Consider the following 26,916-nt stretch of genomic DNA (forward strand, 5'->3'; position numbering starts at 1 on the left):
TTGTTGCGGTGCGCGGGCTTCTCATTGTGGTGGCTTCTCTTGTTGCGGAGCACGGGCTCTAGGCACGCGGGCTTCAGCAGTTGCAGCACGTGGGCTCAGCAGCTGTGGCTCACGGGCTCTAGAGTACAGGCTCAGTAGTTGTGGCGCATGGGCTTAGTTGCTCCGTGGCATGTGGGATCTTCCCAGACCAGGGCTCGAACCCGTGTCCCCTGCATTGGCAGGCGGATTCTCAATCACTGCGCCACCAGGGAAGCCCCTGAGGATAGTTTTGAATAATAGAAATAAGAAGGAATTGCCAAAATGACTTCATCTTAACTTCTAAGATAAAGCAAAAGTTTCCTCAAAAGTTCATCCATACAATTCAGGCCACCTTTAACCTCCTAACTCCTCCAAATGAGTTATTTTTTAAATTATGTAAGTAATAACTTCAATTCTGTGTGCGGGGCTAGCCTTTCTGACTTGTCGATGAAATGTACCCCATGAATTTTTCAGAGTTTTAGGGACTGAGATTTTTTTATTTTCTAATCCTCTTGCTCGGTTTAAAATAGTGCCTTTGGGACTTAAAGCACTAAGAGATCCTTATGGAATCCCAAGTTAAAATAAATGCAGCTCTGTTAGGGCTAAGAATGTTAAGTTTCTGCATAAATTGGGGTCTTCTAGAATCTGTCTTAAAAATGACTATTATTGTTGGATCTTACTTGGAAAAAGCAACAGAAAAGAACTACTCTAAGTTTTTGGACCAAACTCAGTCGTAATTCATTACTTTGAACAATGAGCTGTAAAAGAAACCCTTCTTTTGCCACTTATGATCTCTCATGGTGGGTTTCGTTGGGGCTGATTTGTTTAATCCTTAGTCTCTGCATTGTGACCAGTTGCGGGTTTGGGGCTGGGTTTTCGTCAAAGCAGAATGTGGATTGACATAAAAACAAAGCTTTTTTTTTCTTCAATTAAAATTTTGTCAGATAACATCAAGAACATGAGGTCCCAAATTTGAAAATAAACTCAGTTTTATTTTTCTAGGAGGGAAATTCTAAATGTTGAAAAAAATGTATCTTCCGTGGTTAAAATAGGAGCGAAAACATCAAGACAGAACATAGCTTTTTATGAATTCTTACTGCTGCTCATCTTTTAGAGACTAAAAATAAATAGGCTGATGAAGAAGAAAGTTGGGTTTAAGAAATTTAGCTCATATATACCTAAAACTAATACTATGTTATATTGTCAATTATATCTCAATGCAAAAAAAGAAATCTAGACCAGAATGGCCAAAACTCCCCAATTTAGCCCAGACTAGCCAAAACTAACCCCCAACGAGTCATACCCAGTTTACAGTTTTACATAATTTACAAACAGTACATCATTTGCTTTATCCAGACTTTTGAATGAAAAGTATGTGTGTATATTTTTAGGAAAATAATATTTTAATAAAGTTTACCATAAAAATACTGATGGCTATAATTTTTTTTGCAAAAATTAAAAAAGCATTTTTATAGGGCAGGCTTTTCCTGTCTGACTGTGATGTTCTCTAGGGGCGCAAAGATGGTACGGAGATGATCAACCCCATTGAGCCAGACGGAGAGCAATTAATGCCTTAATGGAAGTGCAATTAGCCCTAGAGGTCTCTGCTGTTGTAACCCTTCAGAACCGGAGTGACAGATTAAAACCTCCACACTTAACTCTTTCTAGTTTCCGCAATGGGCACTGAGGAACACACATTTACTAGATATGGAATGCTCACTGCTCTCACTTACCAGAATGTGTCCTAAGATGACCTGTGAGTGCATCTCTTCTCTGGCATGCATAGTTGCAGAGGTGACACTTAAAAGGTTTTTCCCCTGTGTGCAGTTTAATGTGGCGGAGGAGGTTACCTTTCTGAGTAAAAGATGCCCCACACTGATTACACTGGAATGGGCGTTCACCTTTAAAAAGGACAAAAAAGAGATTTCTGATCACCCAGCAAGTGGCGGAACATATGCACAGATTAGATGCCTATGGCAAAAGCTCATTTTTTAGATAGTTTCTGTTCATATTGGGATAAGATGGGAGCTGTATTTCAAGGCAAGCCTAAGACTTACTTATGGAATCTTCTCTCCAGAAGAGAAAAATCACTCACCTAGCAAGGCTACTTGAGGCATCTTGTCTTGGATCAGAGCAAAAAAATAAGAGTAGCTTTAGAAGTGCTTTCTAGATTTAAGTTTTTACATTACTTAGCATTCCTTTTGAATGTAATCTCAATCTGTAAAAAGAGTCACAGACTGAAGTCCTAACAAGGTATAAAGAGCCAGAAGCGTTTTTTTTCTTTAATTCAAGAAATGCTTTTTAAAGTCGTCATATCCGATGTCAGATGAAATCTATTGGGCTCACTGGGAGTGTTACGTTTGTATGCATTTCGGTTGACTGCCTTTTTGTTGTCCGAAAATAAATTTTTTAAAATTGTTAATAAAAGCTATGTCCCTTCATCTACCAAATTTGAACTCAATACAGTGAGATCTGCTTTTTTAAAAGTTATGCAAAAATATATGAAAGACGCCTAAAAAGCATATCACACGATTTAACTCCCACTTATTAACTGAAGAAAAATATGTGGCTGACCTAGAACACAGTGCTCTCTACAGTCTTCTTTTATTCATAGCATTTGCAATATGTTTGCCAAATGCACCATGAAGCAGGAATAAAAATCACTGGGTAAATGGAAATACAGAGAGGGAGAGATACATCAGAATTTTAGCAAAAATCAATGAAAGTAATCAAAAGTAAGTCTTAAATACCACCACTTCTTTTCTCATGTGGTTGAATTAGGACAGTTTTCAGAACAATGGATAAAGGAGACTATTTACCAGTATGGCTCCGCTTATGAACCATTAAGACATTGAAGCTAATGCAGGATAATCCACACACATCGCAGTTCATCTTGCCACTGGTCGGCCTGCTGCTATCGTATGAGACAACGTGTCTCTCCAACTTAATGTTTTCATATTCATTATATTCTCTTGAATAGCTGTAAGGAACTTCAGGCTCTTCTGCATTTCCCAAGGGTTCTGGCTTTAAAACATTCTCATCCCCTTCACTGTATTCATCTTTCACTTTCATTGCATCATCTGCAGGGAGGAAAATGCAAGAAATGAACAATGATTGGTTTTGGAGCTATCAAAGCAGCTCAGAGAGCAGAGACCCACAACTGACAATTAAATACCAAATGAAGCTAACAATATTGTACATCCACAAAACAAGAAAATACCATTAGGATGATCACGCGTTATTTGAATTCAGAACCATAGTCAGGGGAAAACACAGACACGTGCACGCGCATGCGCACACGCGCACGCACGCGCGCACACAAAGAGATGACAGTGTTTTAGGCCATCCAGAAAATTAGAGAGAATAGATTTTAGCTATGACTGTTCAAAGCGACTATGAAAAAAACATTTTGAGCAATTCTTCTCCAGTACCGGGGGAGGAGAAAGGTTCTCAGATTTAGTACTTTTTTGGTGGTTGCAGTTACAAGGCAAGGTGATGTTCTCCTTGGCTTCAAGAAGAAAATGCTGCTTTAATTCTTCAATTGCATCCAATTTATGCCACTAAGACTGAGAGTTGAATAGTTAACATGTTTTTTTCTGATTTTAAGCCATGCTTTGCCTCTTCCCCTTCCATGTATACCAACTGCTAAAATGAGTCTTATCTCTCTCTCTCTCTCGGAACCGATAAAGAGAGAGCACTGAATGTAGAGGAAGCTGGCAGTACTAGTGAAATAGTGTTGAGAAAGATAAAAGGAGAAGTAATCCTTTAACATAACCTTCTAAGGAGTCATTTTCATTGACACAGGTAAATGAAGCTCAACCTAAGCAAGGGGAAGGGCACCTATACCCAAGTTAGGGAGGGCTAAACTCGAGGTCCTAGAATTGTAGGACGGGATAGGAGAGGTGGGGCTGGTCAAAGTGAGTTGGCTGATCAGGTACTATCTCAAAAAGAGGTGCAGCACTCTTAAGCTGAAGAACATAAGAAATGAAGAAGGTAAATTTATGTACTGATACCAAGAAAACCTAAATATTTGCCTGATATAATAACAGTAAATATTTACAGGGGATTTTTTCATATATGTATAACGCTGCATAAATGCTTACTTAAAAAAAATTCATTCTTAGAAACTGGAAATTGTAATGCTCCATGAGGAATCACAAACCAATGGAATTTCAGGGCTCGAAGGGAATTTAGAGATCATCTAATCCAACCCTTGATTTTCAGGTAAGGAAATCCAGGATCAGAGACGTTTTTGGTGAGTAGTCCAAAGTTACACAGCCGGTTAATAGCAGATTAACTGTGCTTAGAACACTGAGCTTGGATTTGGCCTCACACTCTGACACATCAAGTCTAATATGCCCCTTACCATCATATTCCACACTCCCCCATCAATGGGGTTAGACTTTAAAAGCCAAAACACGCTGAAGAAAAGATATTTTAAAAAACGACATCCCTTCCAAACAACACCAGTAAGTGCAGCTCCTGTTGCCACATAGGAGGAAGTATAACTGCAGCTGTGCCTGGCTTGCTACCTTCCACTCAAGTTTCAATTTTCACTTCTATCAAGGTTACCTTTCATCTATATTAACTGTGTTTGCTTAATAGAGCAAGACAGGGCCTAACCACCAACAGAGGAGCCATTGCTGCAACACTGTTCCACTGCTTCTCATCACGGTTCATGGTTCACAATCTTTCACTCTGTGATTATAAGAAATGTAGGGCTACAGGAAACATCCAACGTGTTTCAAATTTGCCCATCCTATGCATCTGGATTATACATGAATTGATATACGTTTCCTACAGGAAACGGATGAGAAGGGAATGGAGAGAGATTCATTCCCTTCTTTCTCTGGACACATCTTGCCTCTTTCAGATGGAATTTGTTTTCTTAAGTGGTTTTTGCTTTAAAAACAATTTTTTTTTTGAAAGAGAAGGATGCACCTGAGGCTTGTACCCTCCTCCCTTCCTCCATCACTCCAGCTGTGGGTGATATCCCACCAAAGCTTGAATGCTCTTTAGTTTGCATGTAGGCGTTTAAAAGAAACTCAACGGAAAACTTCAGCTACTGAAAACCAGAAACAGCATACAGAAAGGGCCGGCAGAGAAGGATCCTTTTCATTTTCGTTGTAAATGTTAATATGAACAGACTCAGGCCATTCTGTGGTCAGTGACAATTAAAAACTAGTAAGATCAATGTTTCGGGTCTTTCTGAAAACACAGGACATGAGAGGGTTGCTCCTTCTCTCAGGATTTTGGCTTTAATGGGCTTGACCTAGAACTCAATACTACCCCGACCTGGCTCAAAACAAATTCTTGGCTTTTGTCATTTGGGACTTAGCCATAGAACAAGGAAGACAGTATTTGAGACCCAGGGTTCTAAGGGAACGCATACAGACACATGGACAGGGCAATAAGGAAGTCCCTGGGACTTAGCGGACCAAAAGAGCTCCTGGTATAGTTATTGGTTTGCCCTTGGAGTCCTACCAGTTTTAGATAAAAGAACTGGATGTCCTCTCTTCATGGTTACTGGGGATCAACAATTCATTATGGTTTACCATGTGAAAATAAACAGAGCTGAATATTAGAATACATTAGTATCTAAGATACAAAAGGGATTCCTGAGAGATTATTGGGCTTAGCACCCAGTCTCCAAATATAGTCCACCAAAACTACCAGAAACGACACTAGTCTGCTCTAAGGACTGAGAGATTCATTCTCTTCCTTGGGAGGAAAATTTATTGGAGCAGAGGAAAGGTGGGGGCATTCTACTTAGTATCCCTTGAAAACATTAAGAAACATATCTAAAATCAAACTTGTCATCTTTGAACCCAAAATTGCTGCTAACTTATGATGTCTTTATAGTCACACATGGCATCTTCCTTCTTGCATTCTCCAAGTCTTGAAACTGGAATCCTTTTCTGTCCAATCTCCACATCAAGTCAGTCTCCAAGTCCTATAGATTCTACGTCCTCAGGTTCTCTAGATGCCAACTCCTCTTTTCTATTCCCTTTGCAATTTAGTTTAGCCTCTCATCCCATCATACCTAAACTCATCCTCTCTCAACATTCCTTTCTAGATAGATTTCATACAGAAGTAATCTGTGCTTACTGTCTCTACGATCTCAAAACTGATATAAAATTCCCTGTAATCTGGCTTCTGCCTCCATAATTCACTGAATCTGCTCCCTTGAAGATCATCAATAAACTCCTGATTCTTAAATCTAATGGCCTTTTGTGTGCCATTCTCCCCAGCTTCTCTGTAGCCCTTGATACTGTTGACCTCCACTCCTTGTTCTTCTGTATTTCTACTTCTTCAGTGAAACTGTACCTTCTTTCCTCACCTTTCTGATTGCCTCTTTCTAGCTCTTCCCCCAGCTCTGCCTCCCAAATACTGTCCTTAACCTCCTTTTTTCTTCCCTCTATACCCCCTCCCCTATGGCAATTTCATCCACTCTTAAGGCTTCAACTAGCCTTTTACATGATTAATCACCAAATATGTATCTCCAGGTGTAATCTCTCTCCCCTTCTTCAGTCCTCTGTTCCCAAAGGCCTCCTAGGTATCTTCATAGTTATTCAGGTTAGAATCTTTACAGTCATCTTTCCTTCCTCTTGTTTGCACCCCACGTTTAATCACCCATTGGTTTTATTTTTGTACCCTCTCTCCAATCTGCTTCTCCTCCCCACTATTTTACACACTCATTATCCCAAATCTCAGACCCTGATTGCTCTCCTATTGTGGTAGCCTCTACATTGTTCTCCCTGTCTCCTTTCTCTTTCCTTTCCAGCTCATGCTATACTCTGCCACCAGATGGTTCTTGTAAACTGTAGCTCTGGTCATATCATGACCCTGTCCAAATTCTCCAATATCCTCTGCTGCCAACAAAATAAAATCCAAACTCAGAAACAAAGAATTTAAAAGACCTTTCAATATCTGGCCCCAACAATTTTTGTAATGTTGATTCTGAATACTGAGATATCTTTAACCAAACTAAACAACTTCTAAGTATCCTTCCTTTTATTATTTCCACTGCCCTAAAGGTCTTTCCCCAACATTACCACGGGTCCAAATCCTACACATCTTTTAAGGCAAAACTAATGTGCCATTTCCCCCTACTATGCCTTCCCTGATCCCCCTGGCTGCAAAATAATCGGCTCCTTCGTTCTTTGAGTTACTTGTAAGCGCACCTCATCTCCCATATGGACATGTAAGCTATCTGAGGTCAGAAGCTACACAGGTTTGTTATTTGCTTTTTGTTTTGTTTTCAACTCAGTATCCCCTATGACACTGCTTCACCTGTATCTGTAAGACGAGAGGTTGTGGGGTTTTAAAATAGAAATTTTGGGGGTCCCAAAATTGGGGGTGTGGGGGCTGGAAACATGCATTAAAAATATGTTTTCTACTCAAAATGGATTAAAGACCTAAATGTAAGGCCAGACACTATAAAACTCTTAGAGGAAAACATAGGCAGAACACTCTATGACATAAATCACAGCGAGATCCTTTTTGACCCACCTCCTAGAGAAATGGAAATAAAAACAAAAATAAACAAATGGGACCCAATGAAGCTTAAAAGCTTTTGCACAGCAAAGGAGACCATAAATAAGACAAAAAGACAACCCTCAGAATGGGAGAAAATATTTGCAAATGAAGCAACTGACAAAGGATTAATCTCCAAAATTTACAAGCAGCTCAATATCAAAAACACAAACAAGCCAATCCAAAAATGGGCAGAAGACCTAAATAGACATTTCTCCAAGGAAGATATACAGATTGCCAACAAACACATGAGAGGATGCTCAACATCACTAATCATTAGAGAAATGCAATAAGGTATCACCTCACACCAGTCAGAATGGCCATCATCAAAAAATCTACAAACAATAAATGCCGGAGAGGGTGTGGAGAAAAGGGAACCCTCTTGCACTGTTGGTGGGAATGTAAATTGATACAGCTACTATGGAGAACAGTATGGAGGTTCCTTAAAAAACTAAAAATAGAACTACATACGACCCAGCAATCCCACTACTGGGCATATACCCTGAGAAAACCATAATTTAAAAAGAGTCATGTACCACAACGTTCATTGCAGCTCTATTTACAATAGCCAGGACATGGAAGAAACCTAAGTGTCCATCAACAGATGAATGGATAAAGATGTGGCATATATATACAATGGAATATTACTCAGCCATAAAAAGAAACGAAATTGAGTTATTTGTAGTGAGGTGGATGGACCTAGAGTTTGTCATACAGAGTGAAGTAAGTCAGAAAGAGAAAAACAAATACCGTATGCTAACACATATATATGGAATCTAAAAAAAATAAAAGGTTCTGAAGAACCTAGGGGCAGGACAGGAATAAAGACGCAGACCGCAGACGTAGAGAATGGACTGGAGGACACGGGGAGGGGGAAGGGTAAGCTGGGACGAAGTGAGAGAGTGGCATGGACTTATATATACACTACCAAATGTAAAATAGATAGCTAGTGGGAAGCAGCTGCATAGCACGGGGAGATCAGCTCGGTGCTTTGTGACCACCTAGAGGGGTGGGATAGGGAGGGTGGGAGGGAGACGCAAGAGGGAGGAGATATCGGGATATATGTATATGTATAGCTGATTCACTTTGTTATAAAGCGGAAACTAACACACCATTGTAAAGCAATTATACTCCAATAAAGATGTTAAAAAATATATATGTTTTCTAGGCAAATCTTATGCACAATGGAGTTTGAGAACTGCTGCTCTAGAATCTGACACAGTGCTCTGCATAAAGTACATACACAATAAATACTTAATACATGAATATACCACTACATTAACTTCCTAACTGGTCCACGGTATATGTGACCTCTCTTTTAGATTATATCCTATTGCCAGATTAATCATCCTATAGTAGTAAAACTCTTGTTCAGAAACTTTCAAGGATTTCATTTTGTTTACAGAATAAAGTCCAAACTCAGTGAGACATTCAAGGACCTGTCTAGAATCTGCCCCAAGCCGACCTGATCATCTCATTTCTCACTAGACTCCTTGAATCATCCTTCTCTCTAGACTAGAACCTTGCTACTCAAAGTAAGGTCCTTGAATCAGCAGTTCCAGCATCCCCTGGGAGCTTGTTAGGAATGCAGACTCTCAGGCCTCACCCTAGACTTACTGGATCAGATTTTGCATTTCAACAAATCCTCAAGGATTCTTATACACATTAAAGTTTGAGAAGCACAGTAGCCATCTTACTAACTGCAGTTTTCCAAACCTCTTCTCCAGTCTTTCCTTTACCTAAAATGCCCTTCCCCACATCAACATTCTATTCAAACTTCCAGATGCTGTTTAAATGCCATTTCTTCCATGAAGTCTTCCTAGATACCTTAAACTAGCAAAAAATTCTCCTGTTTCTGTCTTCATAAAACATTACATGTAAAACCAATAATATTGTTCCACAGATTTACATTATACATTCAGAGATGTTTATCTTCATTTTTCCTCAATTTTTCAGTTGTCAGTGACTGGCAACACCTGAACTGTTAATAAAGGCAGAAAGTCTTAAAGATCTGGCAAGAAATACTTGAATATACTTGAGGAGAGGCCCCCCACAGCATCCTGAAGTCTTCTGTACAGTGAACAGACCTTTTGTAATGTGAATAATCTCCCATTTCAGTTTTGTAAATTCCAGTCTCTTATTAAATATATTAGGTTTCTTAGACACATGGCTTAAATTGCCACTTGACTCTCAAGAATCTTCACAGGCACTAGCAATATTTTATTTCTTAAGCCAGGTGGTGGGTCCATGGATACTTGTTTTGCTATTATTTATACATGTAATTATATTTGCCTTTTTTATGTATGATATACTTCATAACAAAAAATGTTAAAGGCTTCCTGAGTAAATTTTTTATAACTGAGTTTGTGGAGAAAAGAACATACCAAACCACAAATTGCTGATAAAGGTAATTGCTAAACATTCCCAGAGGGGGGAAAAGATGTCTAAATTGCATCTAACCCACAGAAAATTAGATTAAGCTGAACTTCTTTCTAAAAGAGCTACTCTGGGGTACAATTGCTCCCATCTTTGTCTATGTTCTGGAGGCCTCTTAGGAAGATGACACACTAACACACACACACACCCCAGAGAGAATTTTGTACGCTGAAAAGAACAAAGGCTTGGCTCACCGGGGCTGAGGCACATGGTCTCATTTCCTGGGGTGATGCTTATCACATGAAAGGTTTGCACTCCAGAGTAGACATTTTTGGTTTCACCTGAGACATTGCAAAAACAATGGGTCTTGGAAAGGATCCAACAGCTAAATCCTTCAGGGGCAATAGCAGTCTCAGCCAACTGTGCCTCAGTTTGTTTTACAGGCACATAAAATGCTCAGTTGGAGAGAAGAACCTATCAAAGATGGCAAACAGAACAGGCAACTTGGGTGTCTCGGATAACATGTTTTTAGTATGAACTTCCCAGTGTAAAAAGCAGGTTCTGAATTTCCACTCTGAACTATGAGATCTCAGAATCCAATTTAAATCAGGACAAAGTCTGGAGTAATAGCTTCAAGTTTGCCAAAGATACTGTGAGAAGGGACAAAACCAGGTAGCGACTGTTAGACAGGGAAGACACAAAACGGTGATGTTGTTTAAGTGTTTTACAAGGATTGGGGGTCATAACCATGAAATCCTCAGCACAAGCAAAAGTCAACTGGATAACAAAGAAGCTTAATCATCTTAATGTGGCATTTTAATGATGCCACCGATTTGCTATGCCAATTCAGAGATAATGAGGCCCTAATGCTACAGATGTTCAGCCAGGCTAAAAGAAAGGGTGGGGGAATGGGCTTTTCTAGCATGTCATTTTCTAAGTAACCAATTAAACAAATTGTGAAAGCATCTAAATAGTTTACCAAGTTTTGACAGCTGTTAATAGGATTTAGAAGCTTGAAGCACTAAAGAGCAAAATGGGAGATATATGTATTGTAGGTATTTAGTCTACAGAGTTTGTTGCTATCACCCAATATAGCACAGACAGATTATCTAGAACAGTTTTTCTTATAAAATTAATGTCTGTACTCCTTTCCCACAATGGCTTCTTTGTATTACGAACAAGAACACTGAAATTATGGGTCATTTTCATTTTCTAATTTACATTTTTCTGTGTAAAGTGAGAAGGGAGAAAAACCAATGATATTTTGAGAACTAAAGAATATGAAGTTTTAGTATTTTCTAATCAGTAAAATTATAAAGTTTCAATGAAAACAAAACTTTTTGTCATTGATTTATAGTATCCATTATGTTTTCATTTTTCTCTTCTTTTAAAACTTAAAATGATAGACATCTAGTAACTTTAAAACAACTATTTTAAAATTAGGAAAAAATTGGAAAATGTGAATCAGACTAATAAGAGATAAAATATTGATATCTCAATAGCGATGAAATAAGAGGTAGCAGTTTGGACAATATTTGATTTGGTTTAAGTTCTCATTAAAACGTATTCTTATCAGACTTTTAAACTTGCCCTTAAAGAAGCTAAACTGGTAATCAGTAAATCATGTCACTTCAAATTCAAGAGCATTAGCATGAAAACATGAAGAAAGTTTCAGAGGCAAAGAAACCACCCTCAATTTTACTGACATTAATCTTTGTCTTATTATCTGACTATCAAATAGCTCATTCATTGCCATAATAGTAAAAATCATTTTGCTTAATAATTTCAGTGCGATTCTTTGCTTCTCCATTAGAACAAGAGGAGATTTATTACTTTTAACAACAGGAATACACTACATATCAGCAGTAGGTATGGTTGCAGCTGATCAGCTGGGCTAAGCTCTTCAGCTATCATCAGGCCAGGTGAATTCTTTGAGTTGTGAGGACTGAAAAACATGATGTGTGGAAGTTCCTTCTAAACTATAAAAAAGTATACAAGTATATTTTTTCATTTTTGTCCATTATAGCTATGAATTTTTCTATTGATCGACCTGTGTATTTATTATTTTATATTTCTGAGAAAGAACTGTTATCCATTGAAAAATATTGACTGAAAATACGTTTAAAGAGGTTAAGGTTTCGGATGTTGCCTAAACATACTAGAGATAGACTAAAATATGTACCTGGTAGATATTTCATTTATAAATCTAGAAGAAAAGACTTTCTTCTCATTCATAATTTTCTTGTATAGAATATTCACTCTATCTTTCTCTTAACAGAGTTCAATTTTAAAAATTTAAGGCATAGGGCTTCCCTGGTGGCGCAGTGGTTAAGAATCCGCCTGCCAATGCAGGGGCCATGGGTTCGATCCCTGGTCCGGGAAGATCCCACATGCCGCAGAGCAAATAAGCCTGTGCACCAAAACTACTGAGCCCGTGAGCCACAACTACTGAAGCCCGCGCACCTAGAGCCCGTGCTCTGCAACAAGACAAGCCACCGCAATGAGAAGCCCATGTGCCGCAACGAAGAGTAGCCCCCACTCACCTCAACTAGAGAGAAAGCCCATGGGCAGCAATGAAGACCCAATACAGCCCAAAATAAAATAAATAAATTTTTAAAAAAATTTCAGGCATATTAAAACATAATTCTTAGAAAAATTCAAAAATTGTCATCCAAATACAGTTAAATTGGTTGAAAACATTCTGACTGTCACAACACCAAACTCAGGATCATGGGTAAGGGAAGGAATGAAAATGTCTTCTATATATATGCAGAGCATAAGTAGTTCTTGGTATACATAGTACACGTATGTGTTATGTCAACTGTACAACAGTAACATGTTTATTTCCCATATAGATCAGAAGCATCATCAAGGCAGGGGCCAGAACCTAGAACTTTTGTGTTCCCTAGAACCTTCCAGAGGGCCCACTTATCGTAGGTATTGAATGAATAAATGAATAAATGAATAAATGAATGAACTCCTTGGGCAGCCTGGACCAATTTAATGATAACAAGAAGGCCAGCCAAGGAAGAAGTCAGTCAGTTTGCTGTATCACCCCCCAACTTGTCTACAACAGTCTGAAGATGAGCTGTAGTACGTAGAGTTTCTCCTCATGATACATTAGAGAAAGTCCCAAGCCTACAGTGATGATCAGTTTTCCAGATGATTTCTTTGCCTGGTGTGGTCTGGCTTCAGCCCCTCCTACTCTGCTACTTTAGAACAGAATGCCACTGACCAGTCCCGGATTCTTGAACCTCTTCCCTCACTCTATTCATTCCTGGTTCTATTCCTACCTAATTTATTTTCCATGTTTACTCCTCTTTCTCTGCCTCCTAGGTGTGAATGGTCTCCAGGGGTCTGTTTCTTGAACCTTTTGTTTTTTCACTTTACATATTCTCCTGATCCAACTTTTTGTTGCTAATGACTCCCAAATCTTTATTTCCAGCCAGTCCTCCCTGCTGAGCCCAACAGGTACTTCCAATCACCTCTTGGATTTCTTATACTTGTTTCATACTCAACCTAGCTCACTGTTTCTATCTTCTGTACTTCCTTTCCACGTCTGCTCCTCCTATGGTAGTTCCCATTTTCTTCTCTGTGTAGCCACTCCTTGATGTCAATGTCTGTGTATCATTCCACTGGCGCCCTTAATATTTAGCACTCTGTTGGGCACATAGTTCAGCGACTGCTTACCAAATGAACAGAAGGAAGAAAGAAAGGAGGCAAGGAGGAAGGAAGGAGTAAACAATTATTTGTTCTTTGCTTCAAGTACAAAATTAAGGTTGGAGATGTTTCCAAAATATTGCACGGGTTGTAATTTTGCCTAAGGCTAGCATCTTAGGCCACAGCAGAAGAAAATAATAAATTGTATTTCTAACTTAAAGTATATCAACCAGACTCAAAGGGTATAAAGGATTCTTGGAAGAGAGGAAAATGAATATAAGGCTTAAGAATTAGAAGATTCTTGCTCTTTTAAACATTAAATTAATTAAAACAAAATATGTACAAAATAATGTAAAATTTACCATCTGCTATATATTCTTTGGACTTTTCTTCTTCTCTGCTTCCTCCATTCCCCTCTCTCTGTTTTTCAAATAATGGAATTAGAGCACTAAGAAACAATGGAAGGAACTCAGCACTGACTTGTCCTAGGTGAATGTACAACGTTAAAAGCACATAAGGGAATGAGCTATCTTGTCACTGGAACATGCTCGTCCCTGGGGGTAAAGTTAACTGCTTAACAGCTGCCCAGTGACACACATCAAGAATGCAAGCAAAACCGCATCCTAGCTCCACCAGAAACTGTGGAGGGAATATTGTCTGGCAGAATGAAACGAGGATGGAATCTAGGCAACAAACTGCAGTACATGCCCCTTTCTATTTAAAAAGGCAACTTCCAATGATCACAAATAGAGGTTTCTAATAACAGTATTCAAATAGCACCAGAATGGGTACTAGTAATTATAAGAAAGGAACAATATCATATTTCACTCTTATTTTGCCCACAGAAAATAGGTTTGAATATCTTTTTAAAGAAAAGTTCTGATGAAGGAGCATGAACTTTGGAGTATAAGACAGAATCTAGGTTCAAGCTGTGCTAATTGTGTGATCTCAGCAAGTCACTTGACTTCCGTGAATTTTCTTATTTGTGCAACAGTGATAACATCTACGCCTAACAAGGTTGTTACTGTAATTAAATTAGGCAAAATAATGTATATAAAGGCCTAGCATATTAGCTGAGACATGATATCTTTGTGACCTTGGAATCTAGATTCGACACCAAAGGCATGATTCATAAATGAAAATTTCTTACAATCAATAATGAGACAAATAACCTAAACTGAAAATGTTAAAAAGATCTGAATTGACATTTCACCAAAGAAATTAACCAAATGAACAATAGGCAAAGATATTCAACATCATTAGTTATTAGAGAAATGTAAATTAAAACCACAGTGAGATGCCGCTTCACACCCACTAGAATGGCTATCAGCAAAAAGACAGACAATAATGAGTGTTGGCGAGTATGTGGAAAAATGGAGCTCTACCTAATACATTGCTGGTGGAAATGAAAAATGGTACAGTCATTTGGAAGAAAAGTTTGGCAATACAGTAGGCAGCCTTCTGAAATGGCTCCCAATAATCCCTGACTCCTAGTATTCATATCCTTGTGTAATCTCCCCTTGCATGTGGGTTGGACCTAGGTGATTTGCTTCTAATTGAAAGAACATGGCAGAAGTGATGGGAAATCACTTCTGTTATTATACTATAAAAGAATATGACTTCCATCTTTTTCTCATTCTCTTGCATGCACGCTCATGCTTCTCATGAGCTTCTCTGATGAAGTAAGCTAGACAGTTCACATGGCAAGGAACTGAAGGCAGTTTCTGGCCAAGCTACAGTGAGGAAATGAGTCCCTCAGTCCAAAAACCTTCAAGGAACTGAATTCTGACAAGCACATGAGTGAATTTGGTAGCTGATCCTTCCCTACTAAAGCCTTCAGATGAGACCACAGTCTGGGTCAATACCTTGATTGCAGCCTATGAGAGACTCTGAAGCAGAGGACCAAGATAAGCTGTGCCTCTATTCTTGAGATAATAGCTTTGTAATGTTTTAAGCTGTTACGTTTTGGGGTAATTTGTTATATTGCAATCAATAACTAATATAGACTGTTTCTTATAAAATTAAACATAAATTTACCATACAGCCCAGCAATCCCACTCTTAGGCATCTACCCAAAAGAAATGAAAACCTATGTCCACACAAAGATTTGTACACAGGGCTTCCCTGGTGGTGCAGTGGTTGACAGTCCGTCTGCCGATGCAGGGGATGCGGGTTCGTGCCCCGGTCCGGGAAGATCCCACATGCCGCGGAGCGGCTGGGCCCATGAGCCATGGCCGCTGAGCCTGCATGTCCGGAGCCTGTGCTCCACAATGGGAGAGGCCACAACAGTGAGAGGCCCGCGTACCGCAAAAAAAAAAAAAAAAAAAAAAAGATTTGTACACAAATTCTCATAGCAGGATTATTCATAAAAGCCAAAAAAAATGGAAACAATCAGAACATCCATCAATTGGTGAACTAATAAACAAAATGTACTTTATCAATACAATAGAATACTATTCAGAAATAAAGAGGAACAAAGTAATGGTACATGCAACAATATAGATAAACTTAAACAAAAACATTATGCTAAGTAAAAGAAGCCAGAACAAAAGAGTACATATTTTATTACTCCTTTTATATGAGATGTCCAGAAATGGTAAGTCTATAGAGACAAAAATCAAATTAGTGGTTGCCTGATGCTGGGAGTAATAACGGGGATTGACTGCAAACAGGTACAAGGAATTTTCTTAGGGTGACAGAAATGTTCTAAAACATGGTGCTAGTTGCCCAACTCTGTAAATTTACTAAAAATCGTTGAATTGGACACTTAAAGGTATGTAAATCATAACCACACTAAAGCTGTTTTTTTTTTTTTTTAAAGAACACTATAAGGATTAAAAAAAAAAACCCAACAACTGATAGCCAGCTACACTGATACTGACTGTCTCAAGAGGGGAGAGTTTAGCAGCTCATTCATCAACTATTACAAGAAGCATCGTGACAAGTGTAGCTTTTGAGCTATGATTAAACTCAATGACAAATCCTCATAAGACTATCTTTAACTCCTTTTGTTCTTATGTAACTAATTCCATGCCCTTTTCAAAGAATTAAATAAATTTTTTGTTAAAAACACAAGTTGTATCTGCTACTTGGCAGTAGGAAAGAGGCTAAAACAATCAATGTAGGAGTTGGCCTCACAGGACATCTCCTATAGTTATCCACTTCAGAGAACACCTAAGTAACTACTGATTTTTGCTCTCTTTCTAAATTGTACTAAAATCCATAAAGATCCAGATTTTCTAATTGTATTAGTTCTTTGTCATATTTTGTGCTTTTATGTCTTTTTATGTGTTTTTATGTCTCACTTTCTATTCTGTTAATGGTTTAGCGTGCTTTACTAGGCTATGACTATTACTTAATTAATGAGCACTGTCCCTGACCTACAGGTTAGCAGTGGTACAAAGCACATGGGGAAGCTCTCTGAGGGTTCACTCAAGAATGTGAGAGTTTAGTTCTCCCATAAGAAAAGAAGGAAATAAAGAGTTATCTTTTCTATATAGTCTAAGAGACAGAACTAGTACAACCTGAAGGACTAGAACCGGAAAATCAAGTTAATGGTGAGTAAGAGTTCATACAAAAATGCCAGAAATAGTTCTGGGCTCCAAGCAACGAAAAAAGGTAATAAAGGTGCATTAAAGTGGGTGAGAAGTATGGCCAGAAGCCTAGAGTGACTTAAGAGAAGCTAATAAAGAGCCTTTCCTATTTTCTCTAGGGCTGCTATGAACTTCTTTGAGGAATAACAAAGGGTAACAAAGGCATGACTGGGAATTCTGCCTCTGCAGACGCAGGTGCAGAAAAGCCTGGTTCTAACAAATCCTGTCAACGTTTTTAATGCCACCAGACTGACTAATATAGTGAACTATCTACTGCGATCCCATTTTTACTTATTCAGTTGACATAATTAACAAATCTATTAAGGGTAAGGTCGCAAATTATTTTTAATTATTAAAACATGGATTTCCATATGTTACTGTTTAGACAGCATCACTCACTGAAGAATATAGTTTTCAAGAATGTCATTTCTGCAACCTCGAATCTAGATCGAAATGCAGTCCGTTAAAAAGCAGATTTCAACCAGGCAGCTGAATGAGAAAACATCTGGACCTACCAGTCAGAATGAGAAAGGTCACATGTTAAATACAGATAATCTTGTTTATTGGTGTTTGAAGGTTATACACCAAGGGCTGGATTACCAGAGTCCTCCTTTAGCCCTGGCTCTGACATCTTCATTCATCTGCTCTGTGTGTGACACTTTAAAATCCGAAGCTTTAAAACTACTGTGCTGTCAGTCACTTCCAAATGTAATTTTCCTAATTCTAAGCCTGAATACTATGTCAGCCTATTTGCTAGATGGCTGGGTGTCAAATGCTGGAAGAAACCACATAGAATTGTCAGGGGCAAATGATGTCTATTCCAAATCGCCACCCAGCATTTTTCTATGGATGAAGCACTTCCAACATTCCCTATCAAAATTAAGAAAAAAGGAAAGGCTTTTGAATCAACAAGGAATACAATTAAAAGGTTGCCTAGGGTAGGGTTCAGGCTGGTGGTGAAGTAAGGGGGATTGTGCCCATTTCATGATTTTTCATAATTAGTATATATTATTTTATACACATACAGAAATGAACCAAAATTGTTTCTGTTAAAAGCATAGAGACCATTACAAATAAACTATAACAAAAACAGCGAAGTCAAGAAGCCTTAAGACTTTATACACTTTGGTCAGGGCTTTTTCGTCTTTTCTGGGTTGTGGAGCTACCTCTTTGAGAACTATACTGTATGTAGAAAAATGCACACATAACAATAAACACAAAATTTCACATAGTTTTGAGAGGTTTCTCAAACCTTGAAGTATCAAGTTTGTATTAGGCCGTTAAATAGGTTCAGGCTTAAATTGAAGGCTCCTTATGTTACATTTTATATACTGTACATGACAGTGGCTGGTCTTCAAATTTTTTGCTTGAGTACTCTCAAAAGAATTTTGAAAAATTATATTTCTCCCTTGTATATAGTGGACATTAAGTGGCTATTAACTTGACATCTATAATTTCTTATCATAAGTTAAAAGTTTTTAAAACAAAAACACATTTTTGTTCATTGTAAATAATGATGGTGAAAACTGTTATTGCACCCTTTCAAATGGGTGCATATGGAATATAAATAATAGTGATTTGATTTATTCCCTCATAAATTTAAAAATACATAAATAAGCTTTAAAAAGTGAGAAAATTTCTCCTTGAACTTCTATTTCCATTTCTCTTTTCCCATAGAATTTTACCTTTATGTGCTAGTCTTTTATGCTTGAGTCTTGCTCATCCTATCATATGTCTCTACAAGAAAAACAACTATAAATAAAAATATTTTTATGAAGTGCTATGTGTTAAAAATTCTTTGGGATTGAGTTATCATTACAATTATTAGCGTGCAATTGATGAAAACAATATATGTATGCTATAAATCTGGATCAATAATTATTAAATATAAAAAGTAAAACTTGCTGGGAATGCACCTCTAAATGAGATGGATGGAGGGGGGCAAGCATTTATGAAACTTTGATAAGAGGAATTATCTAATTGACCCTTTATTTGGCATCCTGGAAATAGTTACACTTTAGGGCAAAGAAGTAAAATTTGGGATGGGAGAGAGAGGTCCCTTTCTTTTACAAAGTGGAAAAGGATCACTGTGAAAAGGGAGGTGGGAAAGAAGAACATCAAAGACAACAGCCTTATAGGGGAGACCTGCTTCAGGAAAGGGAACATAATGAAGGTGAAGACCTGGAGATTGATTCTCTTAAAATTATCCACATCCATGTAATCCTTGGAAAGTCTCCCCATATAACAGTTTGAAGAACACTGCTAAAGAAGACCTCAAGGCCAAAATGTACTCACATGTTCTTTTTCACTTTACTTAATCAATTGACAATTATTTAGTGAGCACGTGGGAACAGTGCAGGGGATGAATGGATAAATGGATGGTTGGATGGAAAGGCAGAAAGAAAAATGGGTAAATATTTAGCATTTACCGTATACCCCAAACTTTAGCATAAAAGAAGAATGAGATTAAAAAAGACTGTCCTTGCCATGTCATCAACTCTTTGGGATCAATGAAGTAGAGTAAGACTTCACCACAATGCAATATGTATTGATATCAATTTGAATATAACAGGATTGGTGATTGCCTCCAGCTGTTCACTCTTCTTCCCTTTTCTGATAGGAGCAAGCTAAAATTCTTATGTTATGGGATTAGGTAGGAAGTAACTGCCTCATGATTATTTGAGACTTTTAAAGTTTAATGTGTGGTCAGTTGTGTCTAGTCTAAATTTCACTGTTGTTGCTTTGTGCTTTTTGTAACAGTAGCTACCAAAAACCTCCTATATTTCATTAACTTTTTAATAATGTGACCCCCATACCTTAAGGATAAAATTTCTGGATTGTGCCTACTATGTTGTGGAGATATCTCACTTACTCTTCTCCAACACTATTCTCCTTTGTGCAAATTACCAAAAAAAAAAAAAACAAAAAAAAACCCTCTGACGAATCATGAAAAATGGTGACCTAGTGAGCCAGAACAGGATTTCATTCAGTCTTCAGTCCAGTGGTATGCTGGTAAATGCTTAAAAACCCACTCAGAAGTGGGGAAGTTCTTCTTCGTAGCATTTGCTAATGTCAGTGGTATAAATACCACGGCCCGTTCCAAGCCATCAATGTGAAGTCAGCCAGCTCACTGAAAATTTAACAAGTGGTTATGAGCTGACTCTGGCACACCACTGGAACTCCTCATTTACCCTTCAGCAGGGTGCATTCACGTGGTTACCAAACTGTACCAGGGTACACAATGGCCCGGTTCACCATACTGGGTGCCAAACTTAGTTTGAGTGGCCAAACTCACTGGGCAAGAGTAGATGCTATGAGAGTTAGCAGGCACAAATGGGTGTTTCACACGTACTGCTAACCAACTGGACTGGAATCTACATTTTTTAAAATTTCATTCATCTTGCTTCCACCCCAAGGAGGCACCAGTACTATTGCTCCATGGTTAAAAGAAAGCCAAAGGAAAGGGAAAGAATCTTGGAGGACCCACTAAGGACAGTAGGCAGACCTATTTTTCTGTCAACTGTTACAACTGTACATTCCTTTTTCGCAGATGCCAAATATCTTCCTCTAAGTTCCTTTTAGTTCACTGTGCCACTTAGCTTGGTTTAAAAAAAAAAAAAGAATCCGGGTGTTTTTCGTTTAAAAAAAAAAAGTCAAGGAGAGGTGTCTGGGTTTCATCACCAACAGAACTTACTCGTTTGACACAGTATGAGCCGTGAAGCCTCTCTGCCCATTGTGAGCATTTACAGAAATCCCCTGTGAGTGAACTTCTGCAGCAAAGCACTGCTGATTTTGTAAGATAACCCCTGCATCCCATGAGCGACAGGTCTTGATCTGGGCTTGAGAGATGTAATATTTTGATAAAAAACGGCACTTCCTTTTGAAGCATGTATTTGCGTGTGTTGAGCAGTACCGCTGGAACCTCAGTGAGCGCCTAGGCGAGGCTGACAGTCTCTCCCAGCTCCCTCCAGACATAGACCCTCCTTCACATATCTAAATGTAGCAGTAATTAGCATCCATAAACCACAAATGTGGCTTGGTTTTTTTCCCCCCACTTTCAGAAGCATCAAAATAGTTTGTATTTCTCATGAGTGCAAAAAAGTTGTACACCTCAAAAGATATTGAGACCCTGACACGGAAAACTACTGGGGATGGGGGCTCTAGCTCCTGAGGGGGGGAGAATTATTTTTTCAGCAAACTTTCTAATTAAAGTTCTTATCTTTGACCTAAGCATCACACAAGGTATCAGCATAGAAAAAATTTAAGGCCTTCCTTTCAAAAAATTATCAGATTCAACTTTTTTCATGGAATCAGTCACAATCCTAACTCTTACACAAGGAGTAATTAAATAAATACACTAATTGATCACCACTGTACAATTAATTAAAAAGAAATCTATTTCACATTGAGAATCAGGTATATCTGATATTCGATTGTAAGGATTTTGAAGATGAAGGGTGCAGTGCGCTGAATGTATCCCCAAAGTTCACGTCTGTCAAGAACTTCAGAATGTGACTTTATTTGTAAATCAGATCATTGTAGATGTAATTAGTTAAGAGGAGGTCACCCTGGATGAGGGCGGGCCTTTAACCCAATGACTAGTGCTCTTATAAGAAGAGGAGAAGACATACAGAGATATACTCAGGGAAGAAGGCCATGTGTTGACAGAGGCAGAGATTAGAGTTGTGCTGTTACAAGCCAAGGAACACCCAGGATTGCTGGGGGCCACCAGAAGCTAGAAAGAGGCAAAGGAGGGTTCTTTCCTAGAGACTTTTAGAGGGAGCGTGGTGGTGCTGACACCTTGATTGGGGACTTCTACGCTCCCAAACTGTGAAAGAATATATTTCTGCTGCTTAAGTCACCCGGTTTGTGCTAATTTGTTATAGAAGCCCTAGAAAACGAATACAAAGGGTAAATGTGCAACTTAAGCAGGGTAAACAGCTGAAGCTGATGGATATTGAGATATATTGTGTACTTTTTGCCCAGTAGTAGCTCCAGAAAAAACTGCCAGTGTAAGTAGAAAAAGATGGTGGTTGGTTGTTAGGAATGCTGAAAGATGGAAGCCAGTATCATGTTAAACGCAGGGTGTTGATAGCCAAATTCATATTCCCTAATTATTCAAAGAAGAAAAGCAATGCCATCAGCATATTCATGGCGAATCAAAAACTCAAAACATACATGCAAATGACAGAATCTTTCCTTCCTTATTTTAAGTGGGAAATGGCAAAGATGGGGATCCAATTTCAGAGGAAGAAGGACTGAAACAAAAAGCTGTGAGGTTCTACCTCAGTCATTCTGCCTTTAACTGCATTTCTTTTTCACAGGGCCCCGCTGGGATGATATTCCACCATCTGGTGTGTCATCTCTATCTAGTTATATCCCTGGGTACACTACTGTTAAAACACATCTTACCTCTAACCCTGATCTCCAGAGGCTTTATTTTATTCTGTTCCTCTGTGAACACAGGCCAGATACAAGCCATAAAGATATTCCCTCTCATGATATGTTTTATAATTGCTTTAACACCTGCTTTTGACATTACAGTATCTCAGTGACATTTTACATCCCACAGGAAAGTCCCAATATCCTCCGTATTCAGTGAGGTGCCTATGATACTCTCAGCACTCACTCAATGCTAAACAAACATAAAGACTTGGAGAACCCTGGGTTATCTCCTACTGCTCAAGACCCGCCTGACAACAGTTAGAGTTGGTCGTTACTAAGAAGAGAAATAATAATTGTTCATAGGAGTCAATGACCAGGCTGGAAAAAGAACTCTCAATCTCTTCAAAAATCTAGGTGGGTTATATCACTTCTTAGGTAGGTATTTTTAGAAAGATGTGAATGTGGGCTACTAGGGCTCTTTTTTTCAAAAAGTTTGTAATGTAATGGGGTGAAAGTTTGTCATGCACAAATAATTCCAGATGGATAGAGTATAATTAGGCTTAAGTAAGTATTAATTAAACACACTCCAAAAACTCAGCTCTAATACCACACTTGGGGGAGCTGGGACAGTGCAAGCAGGCCTCATGGAAGAAACAAACTGGAGTTGATTTAAATATCTCCAGTGCATCAGTCTACTAGGTTTAAATTTTCAGGAAGAAAGGAGGAACCAACTAAGTGGTAAACACAACATTGAATCCACATATGGTTTTATTTGTGACCAATTAATTTATATGTTATAGTGGCACAGAGATATACCCACAGTATATGTGTGTGATAAACAGGGCTGTTAGTGATGTATATTTTTCTAATTTTAAAAATAACAGTGTTAGGGACTTCCCCGGTGGTCCAGTGTAAAGAATCCGCCTTCCAATGCAGGGGACGCGGGTTCGATCCCTGGTCAAGGAACTAAGATCCCACATGCCGCGGGGCAACTAAGCACGTGCGCCACAACTACTGGGCTGGCATACCTCAACTAGAGAGCTTGCGTGCCACAAACTACAGAGCCCACGTGCTCTGGAGCCTGCCCGTCACAACTAGAGTGAAGTCCATGCGCCGCAATGAAGAGCCCGCATGCCGCAACTAAGACCCAATGCAGCTAAAAATAAATAAATCTTAAAAAAATAATAATAGTGTTAGACTCCCCATTGATGCCCTTTTGATATGCTTACATGAACTTTGTTCCTTTCAAGGACCAAAAGCTTTCTTAAGTCATCACACAATAAATGTATACTCTAGGCCAGGAGTCGGCAAACTACAGTTTGCAGGCCAAATCTGACCCACTTACTGCCAGTCTTTTTTTTTTTTCTGCTTTTTTCACCCCCCTCAAGATTTTATTATGAAATTTTCAGAAATACAGAGAAGTTGAGTGAATTTTACAGTGAACAACCATTTAATCACCCCTGCATTCTACCACTAATGCCAGTCTTTATAAATAAAGTTATTGAATGCCATATGCATTCATTTCTGGATCTGCTACAGCTGCTTTACACTACAACAGCAGAGTTGAGAAGCTGCAACAGAGATCGTGTTGCCTGCAAAGTCCAAGATATTTACTACCTGGCGCTTTGCAAAAAGAGTTGCCAACTCCTGCACTAGGTTCCTAGGAATATATTGTTAAAAAAAAAAAAAGATAAAAATATCTTTTTTTAAAAAATTAATTATTTATTTATTTATGGCTGCACTGGGTCTTCATTGCTGCACGTGGGCTTTCTCTAGTTGCAGCGAGCAGGGGCTACTCTTCATTGTGGTGTGTGGGCTTCTCATTGCAGTGGCTTCTCTTGTTGTGGAGCCCGGGCTCTAGGCGCACGGGCTTCAGTAGTTGCAGCATGCGGGCTCAGTAGTTGTGGCTCACGGGCTCTAGAGCTCAGGCTCAGTAACTGTGGCACACGGACTTAGTTGCCCTGCGGCATGTGGGATCTTCCCGGACCAGGGCTCGAACTCGTGTCCCCTGCATTGGCAGGCGGATTCTTAACCACTGCGCCACCAGGGAAGTCCAAAAATATCTTTTTATCTTATGGGAAACAAGTAAATTTAACTTAAATGTTTATACCTTTAAAAAGTTTTTTTCCAAATATTTTATTTTGCTTCTCAAACAACAATTCTAGTTGGGTAAAGATTTTTCCCTCTAAAAAGTTAGTCTGCCTTTCCACTAGAGAAAAATTAAGTGAGTGTTTCTAATTTTTCTATAAGATAATTTTCTAAGAGTTGAAAAATTACAAAGATGCACATAATATGTTTAAATATGTAAATTAAACATGACGGCAATTATTCTGAATTTAAAACATTCCAAGACTGGTCTTAGTTTCTAAAACGTTTTAGAGGACATTAAAAAATGCTTCCAAAAAAAAAAAAAAAAAATGCTTCCATTAGGGCTTCCCTGGTGGCGCAGTGGTTGGGAGTCCGCGTGCCGATGCAGGGGACACGGGTTCATGTCCCGGTCCGGGGAATATCCCACATGCCGCGGAGCGGCTGGGCCCGTGAGTCATGGCTGCTGGGCCTGCGCGTCCGGAGCCTGTGCTCCGCAGCGGGAGAGGCCACAACAGTGAGAGGCCCGCGTACAGCAAAAAAAAAAAATGCTTCCATTAAATTTAAACAGACTAAGATCCTCTAAAGCATACTTTAAAGTTACTTATAATCACTATTATATTATAGCTAAATTTCCCTAACTACCTTTAAAAGTATAATCCTAATTCTAGTCTTAATGTTTCCCTATGCTGAATATGGCAGAAGTGCCTTAATACATATTAAGATACATTATTATATAACTTTTACCAGGTAATGCTACTTTTCAGTTCTGTTATTTCATAATTTAGCATATATAATTTGTATATACTGATCATATTATCTCTTTTGAAAAAGCAGGGGCCTGGTAACAACCTTTCCCCAGATATATGACCCAGATTAAGTGCGAGCATTACAGTACCGTACAGTAATCAGTTTGGAGCTTAATCATGAAATGGTGAATTAATCTTTCAATGCTAAAGTTAGCCTATTCACTTTTTTCTAAGTCAGGCTTAGCAGAAAGAACTGTTTCTTCTCTTTTCCAAATTATTTAGGATGATTGATTGTATCGTCTAGTCTCTACCAGGAACTACATGACACTACCAGACCCCTAACAACTGAGAAAAATACACAGGTATCCCATTAATCCACTGACATGTAGTTGGAGGTAAGGTGATAGAAACGGCATAGGCATCACAGCAGTTGAAGATGACCTTTGGAAGCACTTCTGGAGCAGGGTCAAAACACAGAGGCCAGGAATTTATTGTATGGATTCCTAGAGTAGTGCTGTACCACATGGCTTTTAATAATATCTGTTTCAAATTCCTATTGTTGAATGTAATTATTTGGTTTCTTGTTTATACTTGAGTATTTCATCTGTTTTTTCCCCTGACTACCTGAAAACATAAAACTCATAGGCTACTTCTGAACTCAGAACAAATTCTAACATAAATTATAAATTCCCAGACCAAAAGTTGTATAGGGATCATCATCTCAAACCTAAACTTCATGGTGTTTACTAGTAGAACTCAGAAACCCTAAACTCAGAAGAATGCCAGCCAAAGGCACAGTTATCTTTTGCCTCTTTCTGAGTGTGACTCCATGGATGTCACTTTCAAAAAGTTTCACGAAGCTGGTAGAACACCACATGCCTTTCCTCAGCACAAATGACCACATCCTGTGCCAGGCAGCATTTTTCAGTCTCTGTGGTTGAGAACTGGTACAAATTAATGTATAGCTAGGCAGAGTTGGAATATTAGTTGAAGCTGTGATTTGAGTCTCAGAAGTTTTAGACATAGAACTCCGTTTCTTGGTCCTTAAGGATCTAAGACAAAAGAAGAAGATCTGGAGAAACAATTTTTGTCTTCTTCTTTTCTTCCTTTAAGGAAAAAAATGTTTGTGTGTGTGTGTGTGTGTATTTTTTTTTAACGAAACACATATTTACTGCACATCTACTATGGGCCAAGTACTATTCTAGGTGTTGCAAATACCTAGAGAGAAAAAGAAAACTCAAGATCCTGGCTCATGAAGGGTGGAGGGAGAGACACAATAAACAAATAAAACTCCAAAATTATCCGTTGCAAAGTGCCATGCAGAGAATTACAATAGCTTACTGCATTAAAATAACTGAGTTGTCAAGGAAATTCTCTCTGAAGAAATGACATTAAGATGAGATCTGAGTGATATTCACAAAGCAATAGTGATAAGTTTTAGCAACATAAATATTAGTATAAAATGTTTGCAATGCTAATATAAATATAGTGCTCAAAATTCCAAAAAAAAGCCT

At 38.5% G+C, this 26,916-nt stretch overlaps 1 protein-coding gene across 4 annotated transcripts in view; it reads right to left on the reverse strand.

Annotated features, from left to right (window-relative positions):
* The window catches only part of IKZF3 (IKAROS family zinc finger 3), a 90,886-nt gene that overhangs the window by 27,319 nt on the left and 36,651 nt on the right, over window positions 1–26,916 (reverse strand). For all 4 annotated transcript variants that reach the window (XM_029210832.1, XM_029210834.1, XM_029210835.1 and 1 more), the window contains exons 4-5: window positions 2,838–3,098; window positions 1,752–1,919 (exon numbers count right to left, since the gene is read on the reverse strand). In XM_029210832.1, coding sequence (XP_029066665.1) covers window positions 1,752–1,919; window positions 2,838–3,098 — 429 coding nt within the window. The remainder of the gene's footprint in view (window positions 1–1,751; window positions 1,920–2,837; window positions 3,099–26,916) is intronic.

The sequence above is a fragment of the Monodon monoceros genome, unplaced genomic scaffold (assembly GCF_005190385.1).
Source record: "Monodon monoceros isolate NGI ecotype Baffin Bay Population unplaced genomic scaffold, NGI_Narwhal_1 Super_Scaffold_9, whole genome shotgun sequence".
NCBI classification, from domain to species: domain Eukaryota; kingdom Metazoa; phylum Chordata; class Mammalia; order Artiodactyla; family Monodontidae; genus Monodon; species Monodon monoceros.